Raw genomic sequence first — 17,009 nt, 5'->3', positions numbered from 1 at the left:
CTCCCACACCCGCCTTTTTTTGCTGCTTTCTTTTTCTTTAAAACTCTGAGAAACTTTTCACTGTTTCCCAGGTGGAACAGGTGGGTGAAGGGAGAGCTGCATAAAGGAGTGTGTTTCTTTTAGATTTCCAGTCTTGTGGAATGACCACGATACCTGTTATTTTTATTTCTATTATCAAGCAATTTGGATTAATAGAGCTGGTCTGTTAATCGAAGGAAAAAATTAACATGGACAGCAGAGCAGGGGCCCGGGAGATCAAACATTGTGCATAACAAAGGCTGCTCAAGAATGAGAATCATAAATCCAGACTCTTAAATGGAAGTAGCATAATCACATTTGATGATTCCCCTCCTGAGGTGGGAAAACCATTTCATACTGGTGTGCAGTATTTGCAGCTCCTTGTAGCTGATGGAGCAGTGATTATTCACTTGGATAGGTACTAACACAGATTATTACTACTTCAATGGCATCTTGATGGTGCTCCTCATGGATACTTTCTACTGCCACTACTGATACCAAGCCTGAGAGTTCTTGCTTGAGATTACTGACACTAAAAGCATGGAGGCAAAATTAAGCACCTTTGTTAGATTTATCAGTGTGATTTCTAAATTCTGTATTTATTAATATGAAGGGGAAAGTGGCAAAACCTGGCAGTGAGGGAGTGGCAGAAATTGGTATATGTGGTACTGCAGACTTACAGTGTGTAAAAGGGGCATTGGCAGATTTTTTGTTTGAAGTCTTCACTGTGTTCACAGATAGTTTTGATCACATGCTCCATATTCTGGTATTATGAAATGTTTTCCTTTATTTAATTTGCAACCTCTCTCTGGAATATTTGGAGATTTATAGATTCTGTGAAAGAAAAGTGCTTTTAAAATTTTTGATTCACAGCTGACAGTCTACAGTAATTAAGGAAACCTGAAGCCTATTTGCAAAGTACTCTTAAAGATCCTTTAAATATATTACTAATGAGACGCTGGAGCACAAAAGAAGTGTCACCTTTGGTTTTATCTCTGTAGATAAAGAAGAAAGGTTTGCTTTATTTTACCTCCAGAGTTGGCCTTTATTGAGCTTTATAAACTTAATTTGTATTTTATCATTTGTTTCAGTGAGTCTCAGGTTTTTGACTCATGAAATCATCTGTGTGTGGTATTCTTTTAGTAAGGTCTTTGCTTTTTAAAGTTGTCCTCAAGCAAAATTAAGAGCTGTAAAACTTTTCTACAGAAAGGCATAAAGAAGCATTTCTAATGCCCACAGATGGTGCTAAATGAAAACCACTGAAATTAGCTGGAGTATTTTTAATACTGATGTATACAATAAATAATTTAGAAATAATCTCTGGTCCTGCTGTTTCAGAACAAACCTGCTAACAACTTTAAGGTGGTGGGCCATACTCCAATTATCCAGGTAAGCAATTTGCATGTATGTTTAAAAAAGTCTAATTTGCTTGTAAATTAAAATAATTTTTGGGGTAGCAGTATAACTTTACTTTTTTAGATAACAGTATAATTTTGTTTTGCAAAAACTTGACAGACTGTGATCTTAAGAAAACAATTGGAGAAAAACAATATTGGCTGCAGTTGTATAAAGTAATCCCAGAATAAGCTGAGTTGGAAGGGACTCAAGGATCCTCGAGTCCAACTCCTGGCCCTGCACAGGACACCCCAGGAGTCACACCCTGTGCCTGAGAGCATTGTCCAAACTGGAACTCTGCCAGGCTGCTGCTGTGGCCACTGCCCTGGGGAGCTGTTCCTGCACCCAAACACCCTCTGGGGGAAGAGCCCTTCTCTAATGTCCATCCTAAACCACCCCTGACACAATTTCAGGCCGCTCTCTTGGGTCCTGTCACTGGTCACTGCAGAGAAGAGATCAGTGCCTGCCCATCTCTTCCCCTCATGAGGAAGTTGAAGAATGTGGTGTGTCCCCTTAGTCTCCTCTTCTCTAGCCTTCTCTAGGCTGAATTTTAGCTTTCTTCTTAGAATTTAAAACTTTCACATAAACTTTATCTGGATCTTCATTCCTACCCACTTTTTCTTCCCAGATATGTCGTGATAGTAAAGGCTGCTTCAAGTGCTGCCCTATAGGGCTTTTTTAGCAGAAGCAATATTTTATCAGGAGAGAGAATCTCTGTTTGGAGAATGATTAAGAATGCAGTCAAGAGCTCTAAAGGAAAACAATATAGAAACTAAATATTGGCACTTAGAACTAATAAACTTTGTATTGCTTTAGGTTCAAGTCTAGTAATTTCAGTTTTACATTTTCTTGTGCTGCCCATTGCAGACTAAGAGACTTCACATTTGATCTAAAAATGTTCAACTCTGCAGACATGGTCTTTTCACTGGATAATTTATTTTATGAAAAACCAGATATGAGACAAAGGTAAATCTTTATTATTAGATATAGATAATTGTTTTCCAAACGGAATAATTTTGCAGCAGTGTTTTTTCTTATGGCTCACTTTTTCATCCATTGATAGAAATGTGGGGCTAGAAATTTCTGGTTCCATAACCCATACTTTGAAATGTTTCTCCAAGCACATTCAGTGATGCTTGGTGTATCTGAGCTATAAGAAATAAGGGTTAGCAGAAGTTAGGTTATTTATGACTAGTGATTTTGAGCTAATAGTTGTGGAGGGTGCTCAGAAAATGCTTTTACCTCACATTTGTGTGTTAAAAATAGGTGTCTGGAAAATGAAGATCATAAGACTTGGTTTATTGCACCTGCTCCAGCTATTGCTGAAATTCCAGCTGCAGAGGAGTTACAGAGGGAACTGGAAAAAAACTCAGCTAACACTCATATGGGTTAAGTATCAGAGAACTGAATCACAGAATCATTGCAACAGTTGGAAAAGATGTTTAGGATGATCAAGTCCACCCATAAACCTAACACTGCAAAGTGCAACTAGTGTCAGACAGTGTCAGATATTACTTGACATTGATATTAAATTACTCAACAAATGATTAGTGTGACAGGTCATTCCTCTTTTGCTGTGAAATATGAAATATTCTAGGTATGCAAGTAGAGGCACAGAAGGCATTTGAGTTGAGAATGATGGTGTTAGATGTGCCAGGAGCATAGCAGTCTTCTTTAGGCACAAACATGCCACAGGTTTAGTGTGCAGAAGTGTGCAAGGTAAGAAGTGTCATCAGAATCTCAGTTACTGCACATTGTTTCACAAAGCATTGTAACGCAGTGCAAAGTGGCTGTAAGAGCATAGTGTTGTCACATGGATCTGATGGCTGTCTGCCACCCAAGGAACAGAGAGTTTATATGAAACTCACTTTTTACTTCCCCTTTTTGGGGCTTTAATCAAATTGTTCAGGCAGCCAAATTTGAATCTGGGCATTAATTGCTGCTAAGTGGCATATTCCTAGACATTCAGGATTATTTTAAGGAAGTTTATTTTAAAGAATGTCATTGCTTTATCTCTGTCAACTAGATTTGTGCATTTCTTAGCTGCTGTGCTGATTTATAATATTCTCTATTTAGGAATTATAGTAAAACAGAAGGTGTGTTTTTTTCTGCTTTATGCAAGAATAATTCCACTAAGAGCTACTTACTCAAATAAGCTTTTTGATGTTTGTAGGATTAGAATTGTTGGGATTATGTCACAAACAGGGCATTGTAATTTTAAGTTTCTAGGTGGGTAACATTGAAATTAAGACAGCAAAATAAAGCTGTTTTGTTATCTTGTTGCATTTAGTTGCTCATTTCTGTTGGTGCCTTTCCCTTCCTGTTGCCAACAGCTATGCTTGTTGATCTGGTCGGCCAGGTCAGGACACTGATTCTACTGAGAATTAACCCTGCAAAACGAGATAATTAACCAGGAGGGTTATGAAACCAGCCTGTCACCAACATCAGTACCAGTTCTGACTGTTGAGATTGCAGTGTTTATCTCAGCTGTTTGTAGCAGGAACTTTGGGCTTGGTCATTGTGTCATTTTTTTAAAAGACCATCTTTATTCTAGGGCAGGGTGAAGAGTTCTGTCATGTAAACTATTTCGTGGTTCTGAAGAATAGTTTTTATTCTTTACTTTGCACATGGAGGAAAGAAAGGGACCTTGTTTTTATAACTTTTTAATTGATAATGCATGCATTACATTCATGAGCATAAGTCATAAAATACACACTAAAGTTCTTGCAATAAGGTAGAAATATCAGTCTGTATAATAGATGTGAATTTGGCTGATTCTATGTGAAAGATACTTGATTAAATGACTGTGAATAAGAGTATGAATATTAATAAAATAATAATTTATAGTTTCTGTAGAAGGAAGAAAGCATGAGAAGTTTATACAGCAATGTAAGAGTAACACAGAAAAAGCAGAAGATAAATCATCAGCACCTGTTCATTTTGGCATAGCCCCTGAAAAAGAAGTCCTACAATTAAGTCTAGGAGAAAGAGATAAAATTAGTTTTCAGCGTGAAAATCTGAAAGTGGTTTCATCTTTTCTCTCCTTTGATGAAAATAAATCTAAAGGAATGATAGATTTTTCTCAGCAACCACAAAATAAAGCATTAAGTGAAAACAGTGATGATGAGAGTGTGCATTCAACATTAAGAAAAAGGTATGTGTCTAGTCAGTTCATCACTGTCAGAATCATATTATTATTTTAGATAAATCTGTTGAACACAAAGTTTGGGATCCTTCAATTGAAGGTGCTTTAGCAGGCTCCAGATGCTAATTCTTTCAGTATAAGGAAAAAAATGTTTCTTTTTGGCAATATTTTAGTACTTTAATTAAATGTAAGTCCTGAGCTCAGCCTCATTCATGAGAAAAGTAAACATTGGTTTGTTGCTTAAATTTTAAAAAATTTTTTAGGTAACAAAGCTTTTGGAAAATACTGCTCTGAATTCTTTATCTGCATGGATGAAGGCTGAGATCATTTGCTTTTCTGAGCAGAGGTCAGCTAGTCAGGAATACCTTGAGCAGTTCTCAGTGTGATTTCAGTGCTGCCTGGGAGGAGAGATTTTATCAATAAACTGCTCTTCTGTGTCCAGCTCCTCCCATTCCTCAGAACCTGGATGTCTCTATTGGTTTTAATGATGCAGAAACTCAGAATTAGTCTGCTGTTAGGAGTCAGAGCCCATCTGGACAAGCAATTTCTTTCATGTTCTTTCTGGAATGAAAATGAAGTTAAAATGTATCTTGAAAGGAGTCTTTAGGTCAGATTACATTACGTTAGATACAATTTTACTATTTATCTTACTAGTTCTAATAATAGTTTGCTAATACAAGTCTATATCTAGTATTTTTCAAATATTAGATAAACTGTAACATGACAACAAGGTAATGAAAATTCTGGATCTTTTACAGCTTATTTAAAAAGTCTGGCAATGTGCATAAAAATACAGAATTTAAAGCCGGTTCTGTTGATGTGAAAGAAATTGGTACTTACTTAAATACAAGTGAAAACATGAAAGAAGTGACAAAAGAAGGTTTTTTGAGAAATAATCATCATGCTCCAATAACTAAAGACTCAGATTTTACTTTGCATAGGGTAAATAATGAGGAGATTGTGTCTGAAAATGGAATTAAAATTCAATCATTTTCTAATGCTTCAGAGATTCTGGATATCACAGGTAATTATTTTTATTCTATTTCAAGAAAAATAGTCCATTGTCTGTCTTTGGTATATAATAATAAAGAGTATCCAAGATCTGAGGTAGAGTGAAGAACATTTCCCAGCAGCTCAAGGTGAGATAACTGGCTAAAATTGATAGAATGTATTGCAGTCCTGTGGAACTTAATTGCATTGTTGTTCAGCATGAACTGGCTAAACAGTTTATGAAGAAGATTCACATTTTCAGGTGTGCTAAGTCATGTAAACCTTTTTGAAAATGTCATTTCACATCCCCTCAGCAATTTGAAAAAAAACAGCCTTGTTCCTTTGTGTGGTAAAGAGTTTCATCTTCATTTGAAAACAGAAATTGAAAATTAATTGTTTATTTGTGGTGTGGCTCATATTTGTGTCTTTGTAGAAATATATTTTAAGTCAGAGATACCTAGAAAATGGAGGGAAGTGGTAAGATTTTGATGAAATTATAAAATATATGGTTTAGAAATTATTTTTAACCTTTAATAGTTTTTAAGTAAGTGCAGTTTATTTCTAGATTTTAAACTTTTTGGGACATGACACATCTGTGGAATGTACCTTGTGTGCCTGACTACTACAGAAATATGGAGTAGAAAATTAGTTCTAGCAGAAAAATACAGGGCAGAGCGGTGGCTTAGGATGGGGATAGGATTTGGAAGCAGGTCAGGAATGAAAAGCGAGATTCCTGTCTCATTGCCTTATGAGCAGTGGAGATTCAATTTGTGGGTGAGGGGACAGCAGTGGAGACCATTCACTTTGCCTTCAGCAGGGGTTTGCGTAGCACACAGTGGCTGAGAAACCACTTCCACAGCACTCTGGTACCCACGCAGGGCACGAGGGGTGGATCAGCAACTGCCTGCTGTGAAAGGGTTGGCTGGGCTCAGAGGGTGGTGGTGCACTGGTCACTGCCCACGGGCCAGCAGCGAGGGCAGTACTGCAGGGGGGAGCTGACAGCAGTCTCAACAAATCCACAGTCCTGCCCCAGGGAAAGAGAAGAACCCCTGGGTTCCTCTGGGATGGTTTGACTGAGGGCAGCTCGTGGAAGAGTGCCCGGGGCCTGGTGAGCGGCTTGCTGAACTTGAGTGAGCAGTGTGTCCCAGCAGTAACAAAGGCCACCAGCATCCTGGGCTTTGTTAACAAAGCTAGGGAGTTTAGAAGAGTGATTGTCCCTCCCTTGGCGCTTTTGAGACCACAACTAGATACTGCATCAAGTTCTAGTCAGTGGTACATGCAAGGCACCCTTAAACTGGAGAGAGTTCATGAAAGGGCCACCACTATGGCTTTTTTAAATGATGAGCTAGTGACCTCCTGTCCTATCCCATCTTCTCCTTTCTATCACCTGGATCTTGTTGCAGCCTTGAAGCTCCTTACAGAACACACAGCTTGGGGTCAGGAAGATACTTTTCATGGTTATTGGTTGAAAATGAATTTTATTTTATAAATGTACTATTTTCACTTCTTTAGGAACTACAGGAAGAAAATTGGAAATTTTGAGGGCTGTCACAGAAATACGTATCCTTGTATTTGCTGGATCTGGTTTTCCTGATTTTATTGCAGTGCTTTTACATTTGCAGAATTAGTGTTTGATTTGTAGCCATAGAAATTAATGCATTACATTATAATAGTTTCAATTTGTAGCATAATGCTGGAAATCAAAGGTTCAAGAGCTGTTTATCCTTTTAACTTCCAAAGCAAGATTGAAGATAAGACAACTTGTAGATCATTCATTCCTAAGAAAGCTTGTTCTTATTTCAAATGTTCAAATTTTATCCTCAAAACTTTCTTTTAAAATATAAAATGTAAAATTTTAATTTGCATAATATGTATTTCAGACATTTTCTATACAAATACACATATACACATATATCGCCACAAACTTTAAATAAAGGAAAAATGAATTATTATTTAGGCTTATTAGGAAAACTGTATCTTATTTTCTACCCCATTTTCTTAGAAGAAAATTAACTTAATGTATTCCTTGTTGGTTTGTACCTATGTTGTAGTGTGCCTATACTTAGTATTTCCATTCTTTAAGCAGATTTTACCATAATTTTCTTTCTTCTTGGCCCTGTCTTGAACGTGAAATAAAATCAAACATTCATCTATATCTATCAGACTTCTGGGTTTTTTACACACTCTTTTCAATACTTTGTTTCTAGGAACCTGTCAAATGGTAGGTTAAATGTCAGGAAGAGGAAATGTCTACATTTAGGCACCTTAAATTCATGTAAATAGCTTTAAAAAGTCACAGTGAAAAAAATTATTAACGATTCTATTGTTGTGAATTTACCAGTTAAGGATCATTAATTCTTTGCAGCATAAAAAGAAATCACTTATTTAGAGCAGGGATTTTAAATAAGTATTTTCTTTAAAAATCCTTATTTTCTTTATTCTAATGTTATTTGCTTTTCTTTACGCATTTTGAACTGCTTTTATTTCTTGCTTTACTCCTGTATCTTTTCCTTTGTAGTCATTTAATGTGACATGGATCTGAGGCTTTGGCAGTTCATTGTTGCTGTTGCTGTGGGTGTCACACCTGCCTGTGCTCACCCTCAGCCTGAGGAGATGCTCACAGTCAGGCTGCTCATGTGGCTGCTCTGCAAGTCCAGGGATCAGCTCACTGCTCTGGAGCTGGAACCTAGCAATGCTCCCTTTTCATCTCCTGCATGTTTTAGATAAGAATGTTGTCTGAAGAACATGTGTTATTGGCAACTGAAAAATATCTTTAAAACCATTTAAAAAGTGATCATAGGTGAATTTTTGGCTACTGTTATGTCTGGGCATACAGTATTATGCTAAATAATTTGTATTTGTTGTATTACAAATATTATGTGACTGCTAACACCTTAGATAGGCTAACAGCATTGTATTTGTTGTATTACAAATATTATGTGACTGCTAACACCTTAGATAGGCTAACAGCAGAGTTGTGCTGGTTCATTTATCTGGTTTGTCCTTTGCAGCTTCACATTCCGTAATTGTCTGCCATGCCATGAAGCCTATGCCAGGGAGGAGGTTCTTGATTATTGGTATAATCCTGAGACCTCTCAAATAGGTAGTGGTTTTTGCAGTGAGAAGGAGTATACGGCACACCAAGAATCTGAAACTACTGACTAATTTAATAGGTTACTTTTGGGGAACTTTTTACAAGCCTGTGTAATACTGTGGTATGTTTTAAGTTTGCATTTAGATTGCAAGAACAAGATGCATTTACATTCCTAAAATTTTATAATTTATGCTCTAGTGTTTTACATTCCTTAATGCTCTCAAGCAACCCAATTTAGAAGTATTTTTAAGGAGTTTCCATATTTTAACTATGCACAGTCAAAAGCTTTGGATGATGTAAGTATGGAACATAAACTGCAGCTGCAAGTAGTTCTTTGTAGATAAATTTAAGTGGTACTTTGATATTCAGAGCATAAAAGGGATTAGAATAATATAACATATCTAGAACCTCTTCCTGGAATAGTTTATCAGTGTTGTGCTTAGCTGGGAGAAGGGACCAGAAGAACTTTAAAAAGTGTTTTTCTCAGTTTAAAATACGTTTATGTTAAGATGAGAATTATAGTTATGCATGCAGATTGGTAGTATATTTGCAAGGAGGAGGAAGGGTGGGTGAGTGGCGCTGAGGAGGAGGAAGGAGGGAAGACCTTGTCAGAGGAAAATGAGGGAGCTTCACGTGGACACACTTGGCTTCTAAGATGGTGGAGGATAAAATGTGTGGAGAGGAAGCATAGTTATGCAAACCTTTCATTTGTCATTACTGAGAACTTAACAGGACTTGGCAATTCTTTCCTAGCTTTTATATACGGATAGGAACTTTGTGATTTGTGCTCCAACTGGCTCTGGAAAGACTGTAATGTTCGAACTAGCTATTACCAGATTACTCATGGAAGCACCACTGCCTTGGTTAAATATTAAAGTTGTTTACAGTAAGTATTATGCAGCTTGAAACATTTTGGTGACAGAACAGAAAATGTCATTCTGGGAATGCAGAGATCTGGTGTGAGTCCAGGAATAATATTGAGATTAAATACATTAAGATATTTCAACCTGCTTCATTCTTTAAAAAGTTGATTTAGTGTTTATTTGTGGTACCATTGAAACTATTATTGGTATTTAACAGCACTGTGTAATTGTAGTGTTCAGCATTGCCTATACAAATAAAAATTAGAAAATCCTGTAGAAGTTTGTCCTCCAAGAAGGTGAGATGTACACAAAAAGGTAAGGAGGAAGCAAAGGGAACTAAAATAAATTCTTAGTGCATGGTTTCTGGCCGGCACTATCTTTTGTATGGCTGGCTGTTGCTCTCAGATGAGGATCAAATTTTCCAGTAGTCGCTTACCTGGCAAAGTTTCCTGCTGTTTTCTGGATACTACCTCAAAGGCACCAGAACTATGATCTTCATGAATTTAACTGATCTGTGTAGAAATATGAAAATACTTGGAGATACTCACACCGGTTACACTTCTTTTCTTTCCTTCCTAGATAACTAAGTTAATATTGTGTAAATTGGATTAAATTGGTGATTTTGTCCCAGTTTTAATTTATTCATACATGTTTGTCAGCCTTGTTATTAAAGGTTTTATCCTTACATTTGCAAAAGCTTCGTATTTGTTTTTCTATTCGATTTTGTTCTGCTTCTTACAATAAAGCTAGTGTTGCTTTAGAGTTTACTGTGTACTGATCTTAGAAGCAGGCATGTGCTACAGGTTCTCTGTCAGCTGGACCAGGTTGAGTGTATGGTAATAGTTTCCACTTGCTGTGGTAAAATTACTACAACTTGGTTGGTTGGAACTGTCAGTAAAGAAGCAGTTAGCTGCTAGTGGTGTTAAATCTGCTGACCTTTCCGGATTCCACGGTGATGGAGAATGAGACTTGTCAGTTTTCTGAATGTTAGAGCAGAGGTGGTGATCAGCCTACGTCCTGCTGGTGTGAGCCCTGGTGCGTGGTTCATCAGCGGCCCCATTTATGTGAGTTAGCTTGCAATCATTCTGTGGAGTTGTTTTCCAGTAGCTTTATATCAAAGGACTGGTGACTGTCGTTCCAGGAGCAGTCACTTGCTTCTCACATTCTTGCATTGATGGAGATTATTAGCTTTGTGATTTTGTGAATTACTTGCTGGTAGCTTAATCAATTTTCTGGAGCTAATTACTTCTCTGATACTCTTATGAGATTTGACACCTCTTTCTGAAGCAGAGACTGGTTCTTTAAATTTCTTCATTTTAGAGATCATTTGTGAGCTAATGTGCAGAAATAATTCATATTCCAGTGCCTCTAACTAACCTGGAATGTAATCACTGCAAGATCTATTATACTAGGGCTGTTTAGGGCTCATGCTTAGATTGCCTCTTTCACATACTTCACTTCATTTTCCATATAGATGAATCATCTAGTATAGCCTTATGTGTATTGTTAATCAGTCCTTATTGAGAATGACATCTGATTTCTGGAGAAAAAGAGTCTGCAAAAATACAGTGTGTATTCTCAGGGAAAAAAAAAAAATAGTAGATTGTTTTAGGACTCTGTTCACGAGAATAGCACAAGAACTGCTACCTGCTGTGTTAGCTGCCTCATATGACCCTACACTTAACTGTACATTTGATTTTGATAGAATACCAGAAGAAACAGAAGTCTGTTTATTGCTCTTGGATGGTTTCATACTTACACTTTGCTCTCTGAATACAGAATACTCAAATAATTCTTAACTGGGAAAAGGTTGCTATTTGTATGATTTTCCATTAGAAAAGATGTATTTCCGGTGGTTTCTTCCATCTGTGAGAAAACCTTTGATAGCTGAATGGTTGTTTCCATGTGGTACTGCAAAGAAAATCAAACCCAACAGGATAAAGGATTAAGAGACAGCATAAATAATCTTAATTAAAGGGTTCTGTTTCTGCTTGCTTATGGGAATAACTAGGGCCCAAAGCTCAACATTGTGCACATGAAGCAGGATAATAAGAACAGTAACACCAGTTACAGATTTTATGGTTCTGGAAGCAAAGCTGAAAATTAGGGAAATTAAATTCAAGAAGGCATCTTACTAAAGAAACTAAATGCATACATTTCTAATACAGTTGAAGATTTGGTTTCCCTGATTTAATTCTCATTATTTGCTGTTGTTTTTAGTGGCTCCAATAAAAGCTCTCTGCAGTCAGCGTTTTGATGATTGGAAAGAAAAATTTGGACCTATAGGACTCACCTGCAAGGAGTTGACAGGAGATACACTGATGGATGATTTATTTGAAATACATCATGCTGACATTATTATCACTACACCTGTAGGTTTCATTTCCAGTTCTTACAATAACTTAGAATAAACAGATATTAGTGGTCTTCTAATTGTATGCTTTTTTTTTTTTTTTTGTTAATACACAGTAACTTTATGATCCTTTTGTTTGTCTGCACACTGCTGTACACACTATCAGTTCATATAAACAAAAGTTAGTAATATATTAATGTGCCAGATGAAACATAGATGGCATTAGCTTGAATTCATTTAATTGTTTCTTTTTAAAGGGTTATTGAAGTCTAGGCATGTCTCCATGTACTATAGTTGTGGCATGTGTTGGCATTTAAACCATCTTTCATCTTCTGTTGTTGTTTTGATGTGGTATTTTCCTCCAAGGAAAAGTGGGATAGCATGACTAGAAGGTGGAGAGACAACTCTATAGTCCAGCTTGTGCGACTGTTTCTCATCGATGAGGTAAGAAAATGAATGAGGATTTATGCACTGCTTTTGTATCTTTTGTTAAGGTAAAAAGAACCTTAGAAAATATTAAATGTATTTAGCACATGTCCAGATTGTAACTGGAAAATATTTAGCACATCTTTTAAAATTCCTGATAGGTACACGTTATAAAGGATGAAAGCCGCGGCGCAACTTTGGAAGTTGTAGTCAGTCGGATGAAAACTATTCAGTCTTCTCTTTGTCGATTCTTAGAGAAGCACCACACTGTTCCTCCCTTGAGATTTGTAGCTGTTTCTGCAACAATCCCAAATACTAAAGATGTAAGAGTTACATTTTCACTGTATTTTGATCAATGGAGTTATGTTTTATATAATTGGTCTGGAATTACAATTTTAGATTGATAGCAAAATAGTAATTTTTAAGCTGTCATCTGAAGACAGCTATGAGCCTGCTGCTAATGTAAGATTATCTTCAACTGTAGGGAGATGTCAGCCATGTATGGACATGCTTCAGTTTTAGATTTCTGCTTTTGATTTTTACCTCTTATGTGCAAATGACAACAGACTTGAGATTTCAGACCAAATTATATTGGTCCTGCAAAAAGCAGAACCTCACCTGTGATTTTAAATGGTAAAAAATGTGTTACTAGTTTACATGTGACAAAAGCTAAGTAAATTATTCTGTGATGCTGTTAGAGCTGGAGCACAATTAAAAGAAGAAATTTATCTTTTCTGTTCTACTTCTTTTTTAAAGATTGCAGAATGGCTTTCAGACAATAAGATGCCTGCTGTATGCCTGAAAATAGATGAGGATCAACGACCAGTGAAGCTACGCAAAATTGTGCTTGGTTTTCCTTGCAGTGACAATCAGACAGAATTCAAATTTGACTTAACTCTTAACTACAAGATAGCCAGCATTATACAAACATACTCGGAGCAAAAACCAGCACTTGTGGTACAACAGCTTTTTTTTGTCATGTTTGAAATGATTTCTTTCTTGAAAGTATTGATTCAAAAAAATGTCTTTTATTTATAGTTTTGTGCCACAAGAAAAGGAGTACAGCAGGCTGCTTCTGTTCTTGCAAAAGATGCTAAATTTCTACTGAGTATAGAACAGAAACAAAGGTAGTTTTCTATTTAAATTGGAAATAAGTGTTTGTGCATTTTAGTAAACCTGTGATATCTGTGAAGAAAGCTGTTGAGCTAATACAGTTTCTAGCACAGGAGTGTGCAACAAAATCATCATCACAGTTGACATTCTTTTTGGTAAATTGGCACTCTTCTTGGGAGGTTTTATTTGCTTCTCAGAGTTTTAGGATACCTTTCACAAATATTCAGTTGTTTCTCAAAGCTACTTTCTAAACATAAAAATGCTAATTCTTATTGCCCTCTGAGACCTTGTAGTGCAAAGATTAAGCATATGAATAGTTGAATTGGATGTGACTTTACCAGTGTTTTAAGTTTCTTTACTTTATCAGATACTGTTGTTAAATACAGCCATAATAATTATTATTTACTTCAGTCACGGCAGCTGCAGAAGCTACTCCTGACTTTGGACCTAAAATGTGATCTTATGTGTTGTTCACATAAAGCAAATAAGGATTGTTGATTGTCACTTGGAAAGATGACGAGGCTCGAAAAGCTGCAATAGCTGCCCCAGAGAGTCAGTCTGTTCTCTTTGAGGGTGGGAAAGGTGGTGGTTGAAAATAACCAAAGAATGTATATTTTTTAATTTGGTTTTTCTTTGTTGTTTGTGTGTGTTGCATAGATTACAGGGGTTTGCAAATTCATTGAAAGACTCCAAACTGAGAGGTAAATATAACCTACAACTTCTCTGGTCTGTGATTGAATATTTGCTTGAGAAAACCTAGTTAAGTGATGTATATAATAATTTCCTTATCAGACCTTTTGACGTATGGTGTGGCTTATCATCATGCGGGTATGGAGATCTCGGACAGAAAAATAATTGAAGGAGCTTTCACTGCAGGAGACTTGCCAGTACTTTGTAAGTAAAATTAATGTAGAAAGCCAAGATTTCATTTATGTATCCTGAGAAGATTGCAGTTTGGAAGTAATATTTTATGGTTCTATAGTTTGCTTAATCTTTGGAAGTTGTGAAATCCAGGTAGAGGTGTTTTTGTGTTTCACATGTACTTTTACCCAGTGAGCCTGTATCCATATGCACTGTTACTACTAAAGACCATAGAATTTCTTTTCACCACACATGGAGGTCATACCCCTCCTATGTCCATATAGGTCTGGCCATGTCCATTTCCCTTTCCTACCACTGAACCCCTCCCATTGAAGTGGAGTTCTGTGCTAGTGAATCTTTCTTCCAAGTTTCCAAGATGTTTTCTTTGCAGCTGTGGCTTCCCTGAAGGTAATTGTCTACATTTTTGCATCTTAGGTGGGCAGGATGCTATTTTCAAACTCCCATGTGTTGTGACTGATGGGGAGGTCCCTAAGAAATATTCCATCTGTTGTTATGTGAAATGAGAAGGGATCTGAGATGTAATTGTCTCATCTCATCTGGGCTTTCTTTTTCTGTAAAAAAAAAAGATCTAGTCCCCTATGGGGAATTGTCTGTGTGGTTCATGTACAACACTAAATGATTTGTGGATTTTTTTCTTTCCTGTTACAATGGTCGTAAGAAAAAATAATATAATTACTAATTTTAATTTCCAAAAGAATTGAAAATTTCAATAATGCTTTGTTTTCCTAGCAGAATAGTAATATCAGTTGGCCCATATTGGCTTTTTGTGTTGAATTCTTGCCACTGCATGTATTCTTTAGAGAAAGTGAATTAGGAAACATGAGTATAAGGTTACTTGCCACATACTTGACTGATGTTTTCCGTGTGCGAGCGTGTATTAGTAAAGTGTTGTGATAGTATTGGTGGTGATTCTGGTTTGGTGCCATGGATGTAAACAATGCTAATGACTGATGACTTAAAAAAAAAAAAATCTTAATATTGACCTCTGCTAAGCAAGATGAAGCCATGGCTGTACTCAAATACAGAGCCTTGAAGAAATAAGAGTAAGGTTTCTTCATTGTGTGTCTGTTATATTGAACATGGATCATGGTCTGGATTATCTCCCAAGTATAAAGGAATGTTTAAGTGAAAGTATCTGGGACGTAATTTGTTAAAGAATATGAGTACAAATGAATGCTGATAATCAGATACACAGAAACTGTTATGTAACTGCTTGTCTGTAATTTACATCAAATTCTTGGTGGTGCCCACTGATTCCACTAGAAACTAAGAACACTTAGGCATCAGGAGTTAAGTTACCTATTTTCTGCTTGATTAGTGTCTGCGAGGCATTTTGATGGTGTTCATATACTTTGATCCGATGTAGTTACTACTAGCACCTTAGCTATGGGAGTCAATCTGCCTGCACACCTGGTGATTATAAAATCCACAATGCATTATGTTGGAGGAGTGTTTCAAGAGTACAGTGAAACTGATATTCTGCAAATGATTGGGAGAGCTGGAAGGCCTCAGGTAAGTCAATGTTTTATTGTATTGATGCTGTCTGTAGGCAAATTAGTAGAAGCTATTCTTGCAGAAGAAAGTACAATGCCAGTGTAGCATTTGGTTTTTAAAGGACTATTAATACTTAAATTACTCCTAGGTAACTTTTCTGTTGAGAAAGAAATCTGTTTGCTTTGGTATTGTCCATCAAAAATCACTGCTTCATCTTGCAGTGGAAAAAGATCTGAAGGTTACATTTGGGTTGCATAGTGAATGGGGATTAGAGAGAAAGTAGGAAACTGCCATACAATACCCATTTCAGACAGGATTTTGAGAACAGAGTTTTAGTGGATTCAGCAGGTATGTGATGCATATTCAGCTGTGTTTTCTTTCTAAGAACTAAAGAGCAGCTTTTATTTGGGGTTTTATTTTTCAGTTTGACACTTCCGCTACAGCAGTTATTTTGACCCGTTGCAGTACCAAGGAGAGATATATACAGATGTTAAATGGTGCTGATATCATAGAGAGCAGGTAACTAAGTGGTTTTTTATAAGACTCTGGATAGTAGCTAAACTTCATTGTTTCTACAGAATGTGTTTTTCTTCACATGGATTTTGGGCTGCTTCTTTGGTCTATTTAGAAGAAATCAAGAAAGAATTAAGGAAAATAAAGCCAAGCTATTCAGTATTTAATGGTCTCTTGATTTATTAGCCAAAAGAATCTTAAGGTAAAAAAAAAAAAGTTTCAGATTCCTGCTGGAAAACTGAGGAAGCTGAAAGAGTATTTATTGCAGACAAAAAGCAGGAATTGAAGACAGCCCATGTCTCTGAATTTCTAGATGATAAAGTCTGGAAAATACTAGATCTATATTTGTTGTTAACAGATTATCATGAGAAATATGTAGGAAAGTTAGAACGTTAAAAGGTAAAATAGGAAATTTTGCTCATTTAATTTTGCTAACATTTAATTTTTCAAATATATTTAGAATATCAACAGCACAGAATGTCTGTGCTGTAACTTTCAAATTTATGTAATTTTGTTTTCTAGTAAATGTGGAACTTCACAGATGACAGTTGATTTTTTTTCTTGCTAGGCATTATGCCATAATAAACAAATTATTGATTACTTATACAATCTTTACTGTATTCTATCAATTTCACTGATTACAGTGAACAGTTGTGTTTTGGGGGGAGGGGTTTGTTTGATTTTGTTTCTTCCCAAAAATTAGTTTTGGCACTTTTTATATTG

The 17,009-nt window shown here is 36.3% G+C and overlaps 1 protein-coding gene across 1 annotated transcript in view; it reads left to right on the top strand.

Moving 5' to 3' along the window:
- Positions 1 to 1,199: 1,199 nt before the first annotated feature.
- The window catches only part of HFM1 (helicase for meiosis 1), a 33,876-nt gene continuing 18,066 nt past the window's right edge, over positions 1,200 to 17,009 (top strand). The window contains exons 1-17 of the mRNA XM_041421523.1: positions 1,200 to 1,407; positions 2,281 to 2,379; positions 2,680 to 2,801; positions 4,261 to 4,567; positions 5,317 to 5,582; positions 7,061 to 7,108; positions 8,868 to 8,938; positions 9,396 to 9,528; positions 11,726 to 11,877; positions 12,225 to 12,302; positions 12,446 to 12,607; positions 13,041 to 13,241; positions 13,323 to 13,411; positions 14,055 to 14,098; positions 14,190 to 14,291; positions 15,646 to 15,791; positions 16,198 to 16,292. Coding sequence (XP_041277457.1) covers positions 2,309 to 2,379; positions 2,680 to 2,801; positions 4,261 to 4,567; positions 5,317 to 5,582; positions 7,061 to 7,108; positions 8,868 to 8,938; positions 9,396 to 9,528; positions 11,726 to 11,877; positions 12,225 to 12,302; positions 12,446 to 12,607; positions 13,041 to 13,241; positions 13,323 to 13,411; positions 14,055 to 14,098; positions 14,190 to 14,291; positions 15,646 to 15,791; positions 16,198 to 16,292 — 2,087 coding nt within the window. The 5' untranslated portion in view covers positions 1,200 to 1,407; positions 2,281 to 2,308. The remainder of the gene's footprint in view (positions 1,408 to 2,280; positions 2,380 to 2,679; positions 2,802 to 4,260; positions 4,568 to 5,316; positions 5,583 to 7,060; positions 7,109 to 8,867; positions 8,939 to 9,395; positions 9,529 to 11,725; positions 11,878 to 12,224; positions 12,303 to 12,445; positions 12,608 to 13,040; positions 13,242 to 13,322; positions 13,412 to 14,054; positions 14,099 to 14,189; positions 14,292 to 15,645; positions 15,792 to 16,197; positions 16,293 to 17,009) is intronic.

The sequence above is a fragment of the Onychostruthus taczanowskii genome, unplaced genomic scaffold (genome assembly GCF_017590055.1).
Source record: "Onychostruthus taczanowskii isolate IOZ18803 unplaced genomic scaffold, ASM1759005v1 scaffold7, whole genome shotgun sequence".
In the NCBI taxonomy this organism is placed as follows: Eukaryota; Metazoa; Chordata; class Aves; order Passeriformes; family Passeridae; genus Onychostruthus; species Onychostruthus taczanowskii.
Note: the sequence above shows the minus strand (reverse complement) of the source record. Positions and strands in the feature narration are given on the sequence as shown.